General features: G+C 41.2%; 1 protein-coding gene across 3 annotated transcripts in view; it reads left to right on the plus strand.

The window, feature by feature from the left end:
* MYO10 (myosin X) overlaps positions 1-20,481 on the plus strand; it is a 275,484-nt gene that overhangs the window by 123,183 nt on the left and 131,820 nt on the right. For all 3 annotated transcript variants that reach the window (XM_043540239.1, XM_027829665.3, XM_043540240.1), the window contains exon 3: positions 4,657-4,815. In XM_043540239.1, the coding sequence (XP_043396174.1) occupies positions 4,657-4,815 (159 nt within the window). The remainder of the gene's footprint in view (positions 1-4,656; positions 4,816-20,481) is intronic.

The following is a 20,481-nucleotide window of genomic DNA, read 5'->3' on the forward strand; positions in this document are numbered from 1 at the left end:
TGCGTTTTTTTCGCCTTCTAATCTTCTCTAGCCTCTGGGAAGGAGAAGATCCTGTGATCCTTGAAACACATGCAGCTGGTGGAGAAAAAAAAGGGACAGCGGTATTTAAAAAGACACATTTTTTTAGAACAATGGGTACACTCTTTCACGGTAAACCTTGCTGTTAACATTACATACATAGCACATGTGCTTTCGTTCCAAGGTCGCATTTTGCCTCCCCCCAGCACGTGGCTAGCCCCTCCCTCCTCCCCGTGGCTAACAGCGGGGAACATTTCTGTTCAGCCACAGGCAAACAGCCCAGCAGGAACGGGCACTTCTGAATGTCCCCTTAAGAAAAGCACCCTATTTCAACCAGGTGACCATGAATGATCTCATTCTCCTGAGGATAACACAGAGAGATAAAGAATGCCAGCAAACGTACACTGCAATGCTTTCTTCTACAATGATTCCCAAGTACTTGCTCCTGGCCTGGAGTGGTAAAGTGTCCTACCATGGTGGATGGAATAAGGCTGCCCTCCCCAGAAACCTTTTGCAAAGGCTTTGGGACTACATCCAGGAGAGCCACGAATGCCAGGGCAAATTAATCATTAAACTTACTTGCTTTTAAACCATGTATAGTATTTTAAAAGTTACACTCACCAGAGGTCCCTTCTCCACCTGGCGGGTCCGGGAGGCAGTCTTGGGTGGGTTCGGGGGGTACTGGCTCCAGGTCCAGGGTGAGAAACAGTTCCTGGCTGTTGGGAAAACCGGTTTCTCCACTTGCTTGCTGGGAGCTATCTACAGCTTCATCATCATCATCTTCCTCATCCCCAAAACCTGCTTCCGTGTTGCCTCCATCTCCATTGAAGGAGTCAAACAACACAGCTGGGGTAGTGGTGGCTGAACCCCCTAAAATGGCATGCAGCTCATCATAGAAGCGGCATGTTTGGGGCTCTGACCCGGAGCGGCCGTTCGCCTCTCTGGTTTTCTGGTAAACTTGCTTTAGCTCCTTAAGTTTCAAGCGGCACTGCTTCGGGTCCCTGTTATGGCCTCTGTCCTTCATGCCCTGGGAGATTTTGACAAATGTTTTGGCATTTCGAAAACTGGAACATAGTTCTGATAGCACGGATTCCTCTCCCCATACAGCGATCGGATCCCGTACCTCCCGTTCGGTCCATGCTGGAGCTCTTTTGCGATTCTGGGACTCCATCATGGTCACCTCTGCTGATGAGCTCTGCATGGTCATCTGCAGCTTGCCATGCTGGCCAAACAGAAAATTGAAATTCAAAAGTTCGCGGGCCTTTTCCTGTCTACGTGGCCAGTGCATCTGAGTTGAGAGTGCTGTCCAGAGCGGTTACAATGGAGCACTCTGGGATAGCTCACGGAGGCCAATACCGTCTAATTGTGTCCACGGTACCCCAAATTCGACCCAGCAAGGCCGATTTCAGCGCTAATCTCCTTGTAGGGGGTGGAGTAAGGAAATCGATTTTAAGAGCCCTTTAAGTTGAAAAAAGGGCTTCATCATGTGGACAGGTGCAGGGTTAGATCGATTTAACACTGCTAAATTCGACCTCAACTCTTAGTGTAGACCAGTGCTTGGTCTCCTTCCTCCCTCTTTCTGTTGCAACAATGACATGGTTTTCACAGTTTTGCTATGTCTAGTAGTGGCAGGCCTCTATTTGTACAGAGTGGCTTCCTATAATTCTGACCATTACTGCACCTGTTCAGCTCCTCATTAGAAGAAATATGTTCAGTGTTTTGCTCTGAAAATATTTGGGTTTTAGAAGCTTTTCTTTTCCTGAGAAGACCTGGCATCTTGCACCGTATTGTTCCAATCTCCAGTAACATGCAATTCGTAGCCCACATAGGCAACTCTGAAATGTTCACAACTAGTTAGACTGCCAGTTATCACAATTCTTAAGTCAGAAGAAAGCTTTATAAATATTATTTCAGAAGGCTTTGGAAGATTTTTTTCATGTAACACATTATTAAAATCTCTGCATTACCCCAGTGTTTGGATTTCTCAGTTTTTAAGGGTGATTACGTTACCGGTGAATAAGATTGCCAAGTAGAGTTGGCTATATAAATAAAAAAACAACTCCTACAGAAATTATTTTTATGATATATTCAGTGCCTATAGAGGTTAGCTGCCAGGAATGTGAATTTAAAAAGAAACAGGAAACTGAATTCCAAGGATATTTGATATCCTTGGTAATGATCGGGGCCGTCCTTAGGCATACACAACATACGCAGCTGCGTAGGGCACCTGAAAATTTGGGGCACCACTGGGCCTAAGGGCATGGCTACACTTGCAGATATAGAGCGCTTTGAGTTAAACCAGCCTTTGTAGAGCGCAGTAGGGAAAGCGCTGCAGTCTGTCCACACTGACAGCTTCAGGCGCACTGGTGTGGCCACATTTGCGGCACTTGCAGCGGCATTGGGCGCAGGCGTGGTGCATTATGGGCAGCTATCCCAGAATGCAAGTGACTGCAACGTGCTTTTCAAATGGGGTGGGGTGGAGTGTGACAGGGTGTGTGTTGTGTGTATGTCTGGGGAGAGAGAGTGGGTTTCTGGGGGGCTGAGAGCATGTCAGCACGCTGTCTTGTAAGTTCAGACAGCAGCAGACCCCCCTCCCCCCGCCTCTCTCTCTCTCTCTCTCACACACAGCATTCCACACTAATGGTTGCTTTGTCTCCAAGCAGATAAGCATCTGGCTGTCGGAAACGGAGGTTTTAAAGGGCATATCCGCATTCCTACAGTGATTCAAAAACAATGACAAGAGTGGCCACTTGACTTAAGGGGATTATGAGACGTTTCCGGAGGCTGATCAAGAGCGCAGTAATGCAACACCTCGTCCACACTGGTGCCGCGGTGCTCCAGCGGGGGCACAGCAAACGTTATTCCACTCGCCGAGGTGGAGTACCAGCACCGCTGTAGCCGCGGAGTCAGAGCGCTCTACGTGCCTTGCCAGTGTGGACGGCTAGTGAGCTGGTGCACCCGGGGCTCCTTTATTGTGCTGTAACTCGCAAGTGTAGCCAAGCCCTTAGTGTCCACCCTCCTGGCTTTCCTATCCCTGTTCTGACTCTTCCTGCAGGCTCTCACATCTCGCTGCTGCAGCCTGTTGACCCTTCCTCAGGAAGGGATCTAATAGTTAAAAGTGAAAAAGTGTTCCAGCCTGCCAGACCTATTAGCACAACATTGAAACTGTTAAAGAGCCTAACCAATTTATTTGAGCATAAGCTTTCGTGAGGTACAGCTCACTTCATCGGATGCATTCAGTGGAAAATACAGTGAGGAGATTTATATACACACAGAACATGAGAAAATGGGTGTTATCATACGCACTGTAAGGAGAGTGATCACTTAAGATGAGCTATTACCAGCAGGAGAGCTGGGGTGGGGCGGGGGGAGACAAAACCTTTTGTAGTGATAATCAAGGTGGGCCATTTCCAGCAGTTAACAAGAAGGTCTGAGGAACAGTGGGGGGGTGGGGGGAAATAAACATGGGGAAATATTTAATCACTGTATTTTCCACTGAATGCATCCGATGAAGTGAGCTGTAGCTCACAAAAGCTTATGCTCAAATAAATTGGTTAGTCTCTAAAGTGCCACAAGTACTCCTTTTCTTTTTGCGAATACAGACTAACACGGCTGCTACTCTGAAACCTGTGAAAGAGCCATTCAAGGGGTAATGAAGCCATTTAACAGGCATTTGCCAAACCCCAGGTATATACTGTCAGTTTCTGAATTTATTGACAAAAACAGTTGTGCATTACTGTAATATTTACTCAGAACATGTCTCTACAGGACCTTCGTTTAATATTTGCTTTAAAAATATTTCATTAGTGAGTTGGTGAAGATTATAAAATCACATCTCTAAACAGTCCTTGCATAGATTTTTAGATGCACAATCATCTTTAGCCTTAAATGCTTGGATCTTCAGACATATAGTTTTTTAAATAAATCCATACATGGTGATTTACTTGGATCCTGTATGTAAATATCTTCCAAGCAGATCTTTAGAATAACTATATGGAAAATGCATGAACTCATTTAATGAGTAAATACTCTAATTGTGTTCCGTCCAATGCATTTTGATCACAGTCTGACACCTGCTCTTGAAAGGCTGTTCCACATAGTACTTAACCTGCACATTAATGTTAGATTAATGACCTAACATGTCATTGATCCTGATCGTAGAGTACAATGGAAAGATTTAAATGAACGTTGGACCAAGCCCATAAATGTTTACTTTGCTCGCCATGACTGAATCAATCATTTTTTATTTCTGACACTTGTTACTGCAAAACATGTTTCTTTCCCAGTGTAATTTCACTGAAATCAGTGAATTACTTAAGGGAGAAATTTGTCCTGGTAAATGAAGTCCTAAATAGTGCAGTGTGCAATAATGGGACTCTATTCACCCCAAACTGAACTACAGTCCTCTGATTACTCATTATGTAGTTATTAGTAACCAGAGGAGTAGTCTTTTCCTGTGCAGGTCTACAAGGCTTATGTCTCCCAGAAGTCCTCAAAATAGGTATAAATGGGACTGATGTGGTGCAGATGCTTTGTTCTGACCCTCTGAATTTCACCTCTGTCCAGTTTATCAGCTTGAACAATATTTTCTTGTATACGCATGAGACTTTAATGAACCGTCTGTTTTTCCTCCTTCAGGTATTCACTTACAAACAGAGTACAATCACGCACCAAAAAGTAACCGCTATGCATCAAACAAGTGTGGAGAGTGTGGAAGACATGGCAGCACTTGTAGACCTCCATGAGGGCTCCATCATGCACAACTTATTCCAGCGATATCAACAAAATAAAATCTATGTAAGTGTCTTCTGAAACAGACTATGAAGAATGTTTTCCTGCATGTAACAGCAATATTTTACACTGATCTAGCACCTCCCATCCCCTGAGTTCTTCAAACTATATACATGCAAAGGAAATGAATCCATCTGTGTGTTGTAGGCTGACTTTCCACCAGAAAAAATGGAGGGAAAGTTTGGTCAGGGGCTCCAGAGAAACCCCTGCTGATGAGAAAAGTGCAATGGAATCTTTGATGTCGATAAAAATCAGACATGATACTGATTTTTAAGGTCTTGCTTTTTTTTATTCATTAAAATTTCTTGGGACAGGACAGGGGAGCAAAGATGCTGGGTTTTTAATATACTCCAACAGATGAAGTTGTGAGAAGATTGTCTGAGAGGACACAATGGAACAGTGCTTCTCAACCTTTTCCATACTGAGTCCCCCTCTGGGGATCCCATCTGGCCAGAATCTAGCGGAGACCCTTCTCCCATTCTTCAATATAGGTAGGACAGGGTGGTTATCATGATCCCACAGGTGGAGAGCCCATGCCATAGAAATTGGGCAGGTTTAGGAGCTTACATCAGTGGAAGCAGCCGGGTGCTCAGGACCTCTGAAAATCAGGCCATTAGTATACATGGAGTTTTATTTTTCTTGACTTTATATTGCCTTCTATGGCTAATAGAGTTTAAATTTTACTTTTTAGCACCAATGTTGATCCCAATCTAACATTATTGTGAGCAGCATACAGAGAACAACGGTGACTCCTGTTGGCTTTTTTTATACTTATTTTTCATTTTGTAATAAAGTATAATAAAATAACTTGACATGCAGAAAATGTAATTTAGCCTAAAGTTTCTTTCCAACTTCTTGGAATAGCCAGCATAATGTTATTTTCTGCCAAAGTCCATCTCTTATAAACAAATAGGCTGAATTTAAATAAACACATATTTAAAATCCAAGCAACCCTCATCACCTTTAGGGAATTTCATTATTCACCATAAAGAAACACAAAAGGGCACAAAGCTGCTTTTGTTCCTTTACATGTTGCTGCCAAAGGAAAAGTCAGTGCTGATAATCTTAAATTTGAGCTTGTCTTTTTTTAATATGTTTTATAAAGTCCTCATAATTTTTATTAAGGTTATCAAGCGATTAAAAAAATTAATTGTGATTAATTGCACTGTTAAACAATAATAGAACACCATTTATTTAAATATTTTTGGATATTTTCTACATTTTCAAATATATTGCTTTCAATTACAACACAGAATACAAAGTGTACAATGCTCACTTTTTTATTTATTTTTGATTACAAGTATTTGCACTGTAAAAAACAAAAGAAATAGTATTTTTCATTCACTAATACAAGTACTGTAGTGCAATCTCTTTACCATGAAAGTTGAACTTAAAAATGTTGAATTATGTAAAAAAAAAAAAAAAACGATTCAAAAATAAAACAATGTAAAATTTTAGAGCCTGCAAGTCCACTCAGTTCTACTTCTTGTTCAACCAATAGCTCATACAAACAAGTTTGGTTACAATTTGTAGGAGATAATACTGACTGCTTCTTATTCACAATGTCACCTGAAAGTAAGAACAGGCGTTCTCATGGCATTGTTGTCGCCGGCATTGCAAGATATTTACGTGCCAGATGTGCTAAAGATTCATGTGTCCCTTTATTCTTCAGTCACCATTCCAGGGGACACGCGTCCATGCTGATGACAGGTTCTGCTCAATAACAATGCAAAGCAGCTTTCTTTTTGGTGGTTCACGTTCTGTAGTTTCCGCATCAGAGTGTTGCTCTTTTAAGACTTCTGAAAGCATGCTCCACATCTCATCCCTCTCAGATTTTTGGAAGGCACTTCAGATTCTTAAACCTCGGGTCAAGTGCTGTAGATACCTTTAAAAATCTCACATTGGTACCTTCTTTGTGTTTTGTGAAATCTGCACTGAAAGTGTTCTTAAAATGAACAACATGTGCTGAGTCATCATCCAAGATTGCTATAACATGAAATAGATGGCAGAATGTGGGTAAAAACAGAACAGGGACATACCATTCTCCCCCAGGTAGTTCAATGACAAATTTAATTAACACATTTTTTGTAACGAGCGTCATCAGCATGGAAGCATGTCCTCTGGAATGGTGGCCAAAGCATGAAGGGGCATATGAATGTTTAGCATATCTGGCACGTAAATACCTTGCAATGCCTGCTCAAAAGTTCTCATTTTCTGGTGACACAGTAAATAAGAAGAGGGCAGCATTATCTCCTGTAAATGTAAACAAACTTGTTTGTCTTAGCAATTGGCTGAACAAGAAGTAGGACTGAGCAGACTTGTAGGCTCTGAAGTTTTACATTGTTTTGTTTTTGAGTGCAGTTATGTAACAAAAAAAATTCTATATTTGTAAGTTTCATTTTCATGACAAAGAGATTGCACTACAGTACTTGTATGAGGTGAATTGAAAAATTCTATTTTTTTGTTTATAATTTTACAGTGCAAATATTTAGAATAAAAAATATTATAAACTTTGATTTCAGTTACAACACAGAATACAATATATATGAAAATGTAGAAAAACATCCAAAATATTTAATAAATTTCAATTCGTATTCTATTGTTTAACAGTGCGATTAAAACTGTGATTAATCACGATTACTTTTTAAAATCACGATTAATTTTTTTGAGTTACTCGCGAGTGAACTGCGATTAATTGACAGCCCTAATTTTTACATATGTTTTTCCTCAAACAAATGAGCCATTTTGTCTAAAAAATAAATAAATAAAAAATCAATTCTGATAGTTCAGCATACATGAACAACTCTGTGCGTGCAAAGGAAGTAGACGAAATTAAGGAAACACCTTTCAGGCTGCCCTGGGATTTATTTATTTATTTTAAGAGTAAAAATAAATAACTACCTATAAATTTCCCAGTGAGTAGACAGGCTGACATTTAGATTCTGCCTTTCTTTTTTTTTTAAGGGAAAAAAAGCTCTTGTGGAGAATCAAGAAATGGCTTTATTTACAGAGCTGTGTTCTAGTTTGTTCCCTGTCTTGTTGTGGCAACCCATGGATCTCTCTAATATTCTGGTGATGAGTGCAGTATAAATTCCTAGATTTGTGTTCTGTTGCTGGTGACATGGCACTGTCAGTTGCTGATGCTGATCATTGTCCCTGTGGTATTGTTGATTTTACTGTTTGGGTCCACTGTGTCGTCACCTCACAAAACTCCAGCTCATTCAAATACAATGCAGTGAAATTTGTATTCAAGCAACCCACTTGGCCTACATGTGCGGCCAGGGTCTGATATAGGGAGCAGTGCTATTCCACCCCAGCCAGAGCACTGCTGAGGGTGATGCCAGGAGTAGTGGCACTTCAGAGAGCAAAAGATGCAGCCTGAAATTTTTTGTTGCCAGGAGTGGCCAATCATAAGATGGATACTGGATGCTCAAAATCAGAGCTATTGAACCATGTAGGGACCTTGCAATGATACGTTACTGGGATAAAGCCAAAATTTGATAGAGGGGGAAAGGTTAGATTAGGTTCGCTTAACGTTTGCCAAATGTTTTCATACAGCTAAAGGGATAAACTTCATTGTCATTCTCACTTTGGACTGGATTGTTCCTTGCACAGAACACACAAGGAACCTTCCCCTTACAATTTAAGTTCTTTGTACAAGGGCCAGAGGCAACCATAGCCTCCCTCCATGTCCCTCTTCCCCACTGAGTCAGGAAGGGTATGGAGCCATTAACCTGACTCCCTGCCACTAGCCCACAGAGGTGGCTGGCCAACAGGAGTGTAGTTCATTGCAGAGAAATCAGCAAGGAATTGTGCCTCTCTAAGCACTGTCCTCTTCCTGGGGTGAGCTGTCTCTTGTCCACCCCCTATCACAGGCCATTGTGCAAATCCTTGTAGCTTGTAGATCTCTTGTGGTCTCTCTGCTAACTTTATTTTTCCTGTGGAAGAATGTGCCTTCTGTATATTCATACAGTCAAGATTAATGTATGTAACTTTTAAAAAAAGCAGCATACAAATTGTGTTTAAAATAATACAGACATTATGCTGTTTTTAAAAAACCTTCTGGCTCACATGGCAATGAGACTAGAAAGTTGCTTTGGTACTCATAGTAGTGAGTACAGTGTAATGCTGTATATTTACTTGTTCGTTATAACACCCGTGTTTATACAGCAAAATGTCATCACCTGAAACGCAGTCCACTAATATCTAAATTGTATGTGGAAAGGCTTGTGAAGATTATCTGTGAAATTACAAAGAAGAATAAATAACTTTTCTCCACACAGTATTTATATTGAACATCGTTGCTTTCCAATGAAGACATTTTAAATGGAGCTCTTTTCCCTTGACAATCCATTTGTTCCAAACTGTTGTCTTTCTTTCCTGTATTAAAGCATTCATATTCCTGCAGAGAAGACATAGGTAAACATCTGAAGATTTATGTACAATTTCAATTTGCAATTCACTTCGGTTAATTACGCCTTTCATGCCTTTTTGTCTGGCATAATGATACCCTTATCCTTAAACCCTCCATTATTTCCCTATTATCGTGAAGATATTTGCTATGGATGCCACAGCTTATCAGGCTCCTCATTGATTTGCTTAGCCTCAGCCAGCAACTCCAGCAGTGAAGACCAGTGTAAAGTATAAGCCTTATTATTTTTCCCCCTCTTCCATTCAGGGAATGCTGGGCTATAAGAAACTTCTGCACTATCAGAAACTTGTCTAATTTTGTAGTCAATATTCTGAAGCAGCTAGTGGTGTCCAGATTGAGGCTGGAAGAGATAATAAAATCCATTCTAATTTGAGTTCAACCATTTTGATGTCTCAAGTCAAAATTGAACATACCTAAATCTGTTTTGTATTTAATGTGTTTTCCTCATACACTGCTTCACTCTTTCCTTGTCTGAATTTCCACAAAGGAAAACAAACATGTGCTGTTTTTCTCTCCCTCGTTGTTTTATTATAGAACCGTGGTAGGTACTTGTCCTTTTAAACGACTGTGGAACAGGACGGTCACCTCAGTATCCAGGCCCCAAATACAATACTCAAAGAAGTAAAACTGTTACCTGAGGAAGGATGCTTTTCTCTGCGCCTCCTTCATTTAGGATGTATTTTGTTTTGGAGGAAGTTACCTAAGGGCAGGGACAATCTTCTGATCTCTTCTGTAGCCTTTCTTGTGGAAAATCTCTCAAAAGAGGTGTGCTGTTGGTTGTGCTCTAAAAGAGGAGACATGAGCGCTTCCGTACCTCTGGTGGTAGGGAGCCCCATAGTTCAGGACCCTCCATGCAATGCATTCTTCTTCTCACTGCTGAGAGTTGCACCTTGGGCTCTGTCTGCTGTAATGTCCCTGCTGATAGTAGTTTTCTTGGTGTAGACGTGAGGAAGAGGTGGATCCTGAGGTAGCCAAGTCCTAGTCTGTTGATGGAACTGAAGATCAGGAATTGGCCCGCAAGTGGGTCCAGAAATGCACAGGGAAAGAGTTGGAAGCATGTGTCTCCTATCTTTCCTAGAAGGGAGGTGAGTTGTCTGGTGTTAGATGAGCTGAAACTTGAATGTGGCTTTCTCAGACAGACCCAAAGAGACCACGTAACAGTAGCCAGACCTGGAGAGGACGAAGGCACGAGTCATCATGACTAGGGCCAAGTCTGAGAGGAAGAGGTGCAGTCTCCTTGATAATCGAATATGGAAGGATATGCTTGTGGCCACTGATGCAGTTATACAGAGAGGAGTCTGGTAAGATTCATAGATTCATAGATATTAAGGTCAGAAGGGACCATTATGATCATCTAGTCTGACCTCCTGCACAATGCAGACCACCGAATCTCACCCACCCACTCCTGCAATAAACCTCTCACCTATGTCTGAGCTATTGAAGTCCTCAAATCATGGTTTAAAGACTTCAAGGAGCAGAGAATCCTCCAGCAAGTGACCTGTGCCCCATGTTACAGAGGAAGGCGCAAAGCCCCCAGGGCCTCTTCCAATCTGCCCTGGAGGAAAATTCCTTCCTGACCACAAATATGGTGATCAGCTGAACCCTGAGCATGTGGGCAAGGTTCACCAGCCAGATACCCAGGAAAGAATTCTCTGTAGTAACTCAGATCCCACCCCATCTAACATCCTATCACAGGCCATTGGGCCTATTTGCCATGAATAGTTAAAGATCAATTAATTGCCAAAAATCATGTTATCCCATCATACCATCTCCTCCATAAACTTATCGAGTTTAATCTTGAAGCCAGATAGGTCTTTTGCCCCCACTGCTTCCCTTCGAAGGCTGTTCCAGAACTTCACTCCTCTGATGGTTAGAAACCTTCGTCTAATTTCAAGTCTAAACTTCCCGATGGCCAGTTTATATCCATTTGTTCTTGTGTCCACATTGGTACTGAGCTTAAATAATTCCTCTCCCTCCCTGGTATTTATCCCTCTGATATATTTATAGAGAGCAATCATATCTCCCCTCAGCCTTCTTTTGGTTAGGCTAAACAAGCTAAGCTCTTTGAGTCTCCTTTAACAAGACTGGTTTTCCGTTCCTCGGATCATGATAGTAGCCCTTCTCTGTACCTGTTCCAGTTTGAATTCATCCTTCTTAAACATGGGAGACCAGACCTGCACACAGTATTCCAGGTGAGGTCTCACCAGTGCCTTGTATAATGGTACTAACACCTCCTTATCTCTACTGGAAATACCTCGCCTGACGCATCCCAAGACCGCATTAGCTTTTTTTACTGCCATATCACATGGGTTGCTCATAGTTATCCTGTGGTCAACCAATACTCCAAGGTCCTTCACCTCCTCCATTACTTCTAATTGATGCATCCCAAGCGTATAACTAAAATTCTTGTTATTAATCCCTAAATATATGACCTTACACTTCTCACGATTAAATTTCATCCTATTACTATTACTCCAGTTTACAAGGTCATCCAGATCCTCCTGTATGATATCCCGGTCCTTCTCTAAATTAGCAATGCCTCCCAGCTTTGTATTATCTGCAAACTTGATTAGCACACTCCCACTTTTTGTGCCGAGGTAAGTAATAAAAAGATTAAATAAGTTTGGTCCCCAAACCGATCCCTGAGGAACTCCCCTGGCAACCTCCCTCCAGCCTGACCGTTCACCTTTCACTATGACTCACTGTAGTCTCCCCTTTAACCAATTCCTTATCCACCTTTCAATTTTCATATTGATCCCCATCTTTTCCAATTTAACTAATAATTCCCCATGTGGCACCATATCAAACGCCTTACTGAAATCTAGGTAAATTAGATCCACTGCATTTCCTTTGTCTAAAAAATCTGTTACTTTCTCAAAGAAGGAGATCAGGTTGGTTTGGCACGATCTACCTTTTGTAAAACCATGTTGTATTTTGTCCCATTTACCATTGACCTCAATGTCCTCAACTACTTTCTCCTTCAAAATTTTTTCCAAGACCTTGCATACTACAGATGTTAAACTAACAGGTCTGGAGTTACCCGGATCACTTTTTTTTCGTTTCTTAAAAATAGGAACTATGTTAGCAATTCTCCAATCATATGGTACAACTCCTGAGTTTACAGATTCATTAAAAATTTGTGCTAATGGGCTGCAATTTCATTTGCCAATTCCTTTAATATTCTTGGATGAAGATTATCTGGGCCCCCCGATTTAGTCCCATTAAGCTGTTCGAGTTTCGCTTCTACCTCAGATATGGTAATATCTACCTCCATATAATCATTGCCATTTGTCATGCTACCATTATCCCTAAGATCCTCATTAGCCTCATTAAAGACTGAGGCAAAGTAGTTGTTTAGATATTGGGCCATGCCTAGATTATCCTTAACCTGCACTCCATCCTCGGTGTTTAGCTGTCCCACTTCTTCTTTATTTGTTTTCTTCTTATTTATATGGCTATAGAACCTTTTACTATTGGTTTTAATTCCCTTTGCAAGGTCCAATTCTACTTGACTTTTAGCCTTCCTCACTTTAACCCTACATGTTCTGACCTCAATAAGATAGCTTTCCTTTCTGATCCCTCCCATCTTCCACTCCCTGTATGCTTTCTGCTTTTTCTTAATCACCTCTCCGAGATGCTTGCTCATCCATCTTGGTCTCCAACTCCTGTCTATGAATTTTTTTCCCCTTTCTTGGGATGCAGGCTTCCGATAGGTTCTGCAGCTTTGACTTGAAGTAATCCCAGGCCTCCTCTGCCTTTAGATCCATAAATCCTTCAGTCCAATCCACTTCCCTAACTAGTTTCCTTAATTTTTGAAAGTCAGCCCTTTTGAAATCAAAAACCCTAGTCGCAGATTTATTTTTGTTTATCCTTCCGTTCAGTTTGAACTGAATTGGCTCATGATCACTTGAACCAAGGTTGTCCCCTACAACCATTTCTTCTCTGAGGTCCTCACTACTCACCAAAACCAAATCTAAAATGGCATTCCCTCTAGTCAGTTCAGCAACTGCTTGATGAAGGAATCCATCAGCTATCACATCTAGGAAAATCGGAGCCCTATTATTATTACTAGCACTCGTCCTCCAGTCTATATCTGGGAAGTTAAAGTCTTCCATGATCATGCAGTTTCCATTAGTATTTACTTCATTAAAAACATTAAAAAGGCCTCTATCCATATCCAAATTAGATCCTGGCGGTCTATAGCACAACCCAAGCACTGTCACAGGGGAGGCTCTAGTAATTTTCTTCCCCAATGTGATTTTTGCCCAGTCAGACTCTGTCTTATCCATTCCATCGCTTCTTATTTCTTTACATTCTACCTCATCATTGATATACAATGCTACTCCACCACCTTTACCTTTATTTCTGTCTTTCCTAAACAACACATACCCTTTAATACCTGTAGTCCAGTCATGACTACTATTTCACCATGTTTCTGTTATCCCTATAATATCTGATTTCACTTCCTACACCAGTAGCTCTAGTTCCTCCATTTTGTTACCTCGGCTCCTCGCATTGGTGTACAAATATCTTAATTTTTGCATTTTGGCCTCGCTCACATTCTGTACCCAATTAGGCACGGACATTCTACAGCCAGTATAACCTGTTAGACTGGTATCCACACTGCCCTTCCTCCTTATGTCCATTCTCCTACCCACGGCTGTATCCTTTCTTACTTTGTTTTCTTCCCTCTCAATGTTAAAATCCAGCGTGGAGATTATCTGGACATCTGCCAACCATCTCCCCCAAATTCCTAGTTTAAAGCTCTCTTAATCCGTTCTGCCAGCCTCCATCCTAGAAGTCTATTTCCTTCCCTACTCAGATGAAGTCCATCCCGAGAGAACTGTCCTCTGTCCATGAATGCCTCCCAGTGGCCATATATCCCAGAGCCCTCCTTATAGCACCACTGCCTGAGCCATCTGTTGATAAGTCATCATCTTGTCACACCTTTGTTGCTCTTCTCTAGGAACAGGCAGAATCCCACTGAAGATCACCTGAGCCTCGATTTCCTTAAGTGTCTTCTCCAGCCTGGCATAATGTTCCCACAAGGCTCTGTAGCAATGCATGACTTCAATAACCAAAGACCAGAAGTTTTGGATAGAGAGAACAATTGTTTCTGCCATTAGTTGTGTCTGTGTGCCATGTGCTGCAGGTGTGAAGCACATGTTTGTTTTCCTTTGTGGAAATTCAGACAAGGAAAGAGTGAAGCATTTAGGCAGGATACTAGTGGAGATCAGAGGCTGCTGAGGTGATTATTTCTACCTTCTTCATTACTTTGCCAGGGGGAAACTGGGGTTAATTTAACATGGGGAGTCCAACTTTATGTGCGTGCCTAAGTATGAGGTCAGACTCCCATATTTGAAAGTCAGATCAGCACTCACAATAGGTATGTGAATTGTCTTTTAAAAATACCTAAATGCCAGTATCCACATCCAAATGCTAAATGTGGACATCAGATTAAGCTGCCCATGCTTGAAAATGTGACCTCTTTGAAGGGAAACCAGGAATTGAGACAAACTAAGCCAGCGATGTGCACATGGTAAAACAGACAGTTGAAGGATGTAATTTCTACTTCATTCAAATGTTCATTTCCAAAAGTAGAAGTGTCAGGCAGTTCAGTGGTGTATAGCGGTTATGCTTGTTGCCATATCAAAGGGATAAATGTCCCCAAGCGCTGTTGAGACCCACTCCTTGGGTCAGTTTCAGTTAATCACACATCATAGAAGAGACTAGCCCAGTCTTGGGGAAGACACCATAAACCACATCACTTGGAGTGTACCAGGGGACAGGACATTTAAATTATGGTGTTAGAGCTGCCACTGAAGGGAGCTGCCTCTTTCTTGTCCCAGCCAGTCAAGTGGTTAGCAACTGGTCGAGGCAAGCACATTTTATAGAGATCAGAGTAAGGAAGCTTTTTTTTTTTTTAAAATTAAAAGATATCTAAAAATAAAATTAATATGAAAGCTTACCTCCTCTTCTACACTTATAAACACTGCATTATTCAATGTTGAAAGCATCCCCTTTTGACTTGTTTGCTATTTAAACACAATCCATAAACATGTTTGATTTTCCTTTTGAATTCAACTCTGAAGTAGGAATTAGCTGGTTCTTGCTTTGAAGTGATAATTTCTTTGAAGTGTGCACTTTTCAAGACATTAGGAAGCCATGAGTAGCTTATTCCCTCTAACTTAAACAGCCTTTTCTTTGACCATGCTTGTGATGTCCAGAGTCAGGAACTCATTCCACCAGAGGTTCATTGCCTTGGATTTGCAATTTTGAATCTGTTTCATTTCCAAAAAGAAGAGGAGTACTTGTGGCACCTTAGAGACTAACCAATTTATTTGAGCATCAGCTTTCGTGAGCTACAGCTCACTTCATCGGATGCATTCAGTGGAAAATACAGTGAGGAGATTTATATACACACAGAACATGAAAAAATGGGTGTTTATCATGCACACTGTAAGGAGTGTGATCACTTAAGATGAGCTATTACCAGCAGGAGAGTTGGGGGGAAGCGAGAAAACCCTTTGTAGTGATAATCAAGGTGGGCCATTTCCAGCAGTTAACAAGAACGTCGGGGGGGGGGGGGGGGGGGGGATAAACAAGGGGAAATAGTTTTACTTTGTGTAATGACTCAACCACTCCCAGTCTCTATTCAAGCCTAAGTTAATTGTATCCAATTTGCAAATTAATTCCAATTCAGCAGTCTCTCCTTGGAGTCTGTTTCTGAAGTTTTTTTGTTGAAGAATTGAAACTTTTAGGTCTGTAATCGAGTGACCGAAGAGATTGAAGTATTCTCCAACTGGTTTTTGAATGTTATAATTCTTGACGTCTGATTTGTGTCCATTTATTCTTTTACGTAGAGACTGTCCAGTTTGACCAATGTACATGGCAGAGGGGCATTGCTGGCACATGACGGCATATATCACATTGGTAGATGTGCAGGTGAACGAGCCTCTGATAGTGTGTCGGATGTGATTAGGTCCTATGATGGTGTCCCCTGAATAGATATGTGGACACAGCTGGCAACGGGCTTTGTTGCAAGGATAGGTTCCTGGGTTAGTGGTTCTGTTGTGTGGTGTGTGTGGTTGCTGGTGAGTATTTGCTTCAGGTTGGGGGGCTGTCTGTAGGCAAGGACTGGCCTGTCTCCCAAGATTTGTGAGAGCGATGGGTCGTCCTTCAGGATAGGTTGTAGATTCTTGATGATGCGTTGGAGAGGTTTTAGTTGAGGGCTGAAGGTGATGGCTAGTGGTGTTCTGTTCTTTTCTTTGTTGGGCCTGTCCTGTAGTAGGTGACTTCTGGATACTCTTCCGGTTCTGTCAATCTGTTTCTTCACTTCAGCAGGTGGGTATTGTTGTTGTAAGAATGCTTGATAGAGATCTTGTAGGCGTTTGTCTCTGTCTGAGGGGTTGGAGCAAATGCAGTTGTATCGCAGAGCTTGGCTGTAGACAATGGATCGTGTCGCGTGGTCTGGATGAAAGCTGGAGGCATGTAGGTAGGAATAGCGGTCAGTAGGTTTCCGGTGGGTTAAGGAAACCATTGCTGTGGCCTCTTGTGGCATGCAGTAGTTTAGAAAGTTTAGTGTCCTTTTTCCTTTGTAGAGTAGCAAAGTGTGTGTAAATGGCTTGTCTAGTTTTAGTAAAGTCCATCCACTGTTCGTCAGACGTTCTTGTTAACTGCTGGAAACGGCCCACCTTGATTATCACTACAGAGTGTCCCTCCTCCTCCCCCCCCCCCCCCCCCCCCGCACTCTCCTGCTGGTAATAGTTCATCTTAAGTGATCACTCTCCTTACAGTGTGCATGATAAACACCCATTTTTTCATGTTCTTTTTGTATATAAATCTCCTCACTGTATTTTCCACTGAATGCATCCAATGAAGTAAACTGTAGCTCACAAAAGCTGATGCTCAAATAAATTGGTTAGTCTCTAAGGTGCCTCAAGTACTCCTTTTCTTTTTGCGTATACAGACTAACACGGCTGCTACTCTGAAACCTGTTTCATTTCCCTAGCTCAGTAGACTCAGAGAAATTCAGAGTGGGTTCTCTGCCCTGCCCCTCTTTTCCCCAGCAAGTGCCAAGCAGCAGTTTGTCGGTCATTGCTGCAAGTTCTCATGTGAATAATGAGTTGAAAACTGTCAAAAAGGTCAAATAGTTGTCTCAAATATGGCAGACAGTCTGTAGTGGGATTGGAGGAAGGGTTGGGGGTAGGTGAACAAAACGGGTTATTTTCTAGCCCAAATTAAGATTGAAGCTGCCTGCAGATGAGTGTAACCATATGTTAGATTGTGTGTGTGTGTGTATACATAGTTCTTGTACCAAGAATTGAGCTGCAAAGTATTCCACCAGCCTCTTCCACCTCAGAGAGTGGCCGTGGTAATTGAGAGCTCTGTTTCCATTATTTGTGCTTTTGTACCTCCTTTTTGCCACCACTCATTCTCCTTTAGATGAAGAGGCAAATGTATAATAACCTGGGATGAGATAGCAAAATCACTCTTAATTTTAAAAAGCTCTGAAACTGGCACTTAGTTCCTTCCTGATTCTTTGTTTGATTGCAAAAATCTCAGCAACTTCATTGGAATCAAAGCTAGTTATATGTCTTTAGAAAAGTATATAAAATTTCTATAATCAGATTTAACTCTGCTTTCTTTTCATATTATTTCTTTTAACTGAGTATGTTCTGCTACTAATAATTCAGACATCTAATTATAGCATGTTTTTCTCTCTTTTAATTCTCAAGAGTTCCCTGAGGGAACTGATTCATGCTTGTACATAATAATCAATGATATGATGAATTGTCTTGCTTTTTTTTTAAATTCCACTCAGAGAGCAGGGATGCTTTAGCATCCAGGTCAGTAAACCCGTCCAGTCTATCTAGGTTCTTATATAGTGTCCATTACCCTGGTATTTGGTAATTAAAATTTCCAGAGGCAATTGCCTTAGATTATACCAAAGTTTTATTTTACTCACAAAAATATCATTAGGTTTTGTGCACTAGTTGTGCAATTGCTCTGTGCCATGCCTGCGTGGCCAACAGGAAACCCAATGCATGTTACATGCGAAAATAATGAAACATGCTTCTGCAACCGTTATCCAATAAAACCAGAATTCCTTGGGATGGGTTTAACTAATGCACTATAGAGGCACTCAGCTGATATCCCCTGGCTATGTACAAGTTAAAAAGAGGTGAGGGTGAATGGGAGGACATGGTCAAAAAAATAAAATGGCAGTTTACAAAGCCAAAACCCGTTGTGATTTATGCAAAAGTTTGGATGTATTAGTTAGAAGCCTTTACCGTATGTGTAAACTGCCCAAACACGGTCCTGAGCAGCTGCGTGTAAGCAGTCTTTGGGCCAATCTTCAGCTGGCTCAAATCAGCATAGCTATACTGACTTTGGTGGAGCTATGCCAGATTACACCAGCTAATTATATGAACCTTTGCCCCTAATTATGCTGAAATTGGTGTAATCAGAAGTAACTCTCTGAAAACAGTAGAAATGAGATCATAAGCATTCCTATATGTCAGCGTCAATTGCATCTGTACTGTTCTCAGTAATTTACAATAGAAGTGACATGGCTGTTCTGTATGCACAGATTGGCCAGGTCATCAGCGCCTCAGCACAAATCTCTAGAATGAAGTTAATTCCTTAGTCTAAAACCAATCAGACTTTGTCTTGGTCCAATGTGTATGATAATCAAGGTGGGCCATTTCCTTGATTATCATACACATTGTAAGGAGAGTGATCACTTTAGATAAGCTATTACCGGGGGGGGGGGGGAAGGGGGGGGAGAAAACCTTTTGTAGTGATAAACACCCATTTTTTCATGGTTTGTGTGTATAAAAACATCTTCTGTATTTTCCACAGTATGCATCTGATGAAGTGAGCTGTAGCTCACGAAAGCTTATGCTCAAATAAATTGGTTAGTCTCTAAGGTGCCACAAGTACTCCTTTTCTTTTTGCGAATACAGACTAACACGGCTGTTACTCTGAAACCTGTACATTGATAAAGTGGATTGCATGACTTGTATTAGGGTCCTTCCTGTTGCATCAATGGGCGAGATAATTGTATCTGCCAGTTTTCCAGGTCTGTACTAAAGAGAGATAGGGCATGTGTTAAAACTAGGGCTGTCAAGCGATTAAAAAAATTAATCACGATTAATCGTGCAACTAAAAAAATTAATAGCAATTAATTGCATGATTAAACGCTTTGTTAATAATGGAATACCATTTATTTAAATATTTTTTGATGTTTTCTACATTTTCAAATATACTGATTTCAGTTACAACACAGAATACAAAGTATACAGTTCTCACTTTATATTTATTTCTGGTTACAAATATTTGCACTGTAAAAAACAAAAGAAATAATATTTTTCAGTTCACCCAATACAAGTACTGTAGTGCAGTCTCTTTATCATGAAAATTGAACTTAGAAATTTAGAATTATATACAAAAAACCCCCTGCATTCAAAACAAAACAATGTAAAACTTTAGAGACTACAAGTACACTCAGTCCTACTTCTTGTTCAGCCAGTCACTCAGACAAACAAGTTTGGTTATAATTTGCAGGACATAATGCTGCTCGCTTCTTGTTCACAATATCACCTGAAAGTGAGAACCGATGTTTGCATGGCACTGTTGTAGCCCGTGTCACAAGATATTTACATGCCAGATGCGCTAAAGATTCATACGTCCCCTCATACTTCAACCACCATTCCAGGGGACATGCGTCCATGCTGATGACGGGTTCTACTTGATAACGATCCAAAGCAGTACGGGCCTGACGCATGTTCATTTTCATCCTCTGAGTCAGATGCCATGAGCAGAAGGTTGATTTTCCTTTTTGGTGGTTTGGGTTCCGCATCGGAGTGTTGCTCTTTTAAGACTTCTGAAAGCATGCTCCACACCTCGCCCCTCTCAGATTTTGGAAGGCACTTCTGATTCTTAAACCTTGGGTCGAGTGCTGTAGCTGTCTTTAGAAATCTCATGTTGGTACCTTCTTTGTGTCTTGTCAGATCTTCAGTGAAATGTGCTTAGTGATCATCCAAGACTGCTATAACATGAAATATATGGCAGAATGCAGGTAACACAGAGAGCAGGAGACATACAGTTCTCTCCCAAGAGTTCAGTCACAAATTTAATTAACACATTTTTTTTTAACTAGCCTCATCAGCATGGAGGCATGTCCTCTGGATTGGTGGCCGAAGCATGAAGGGACAAATGAATGTTTAGCATATCTG

The sequence above is a fragment of the Chelonia mydas genome, chromosome 2 (genome assembly GCF_015237465.2).
Source record: "Chelonia mydas isolate rCheMyd1 chromosome 2, rCheMyd1.pri.v2, whole genome shotgun sequence".
Taxonomy (NCBI): domain Eukaryota; kingdom Metazoa; phylum Chordata; order Testudines; family Cheloniidae; genus Chelonia; species Chelonia mydas.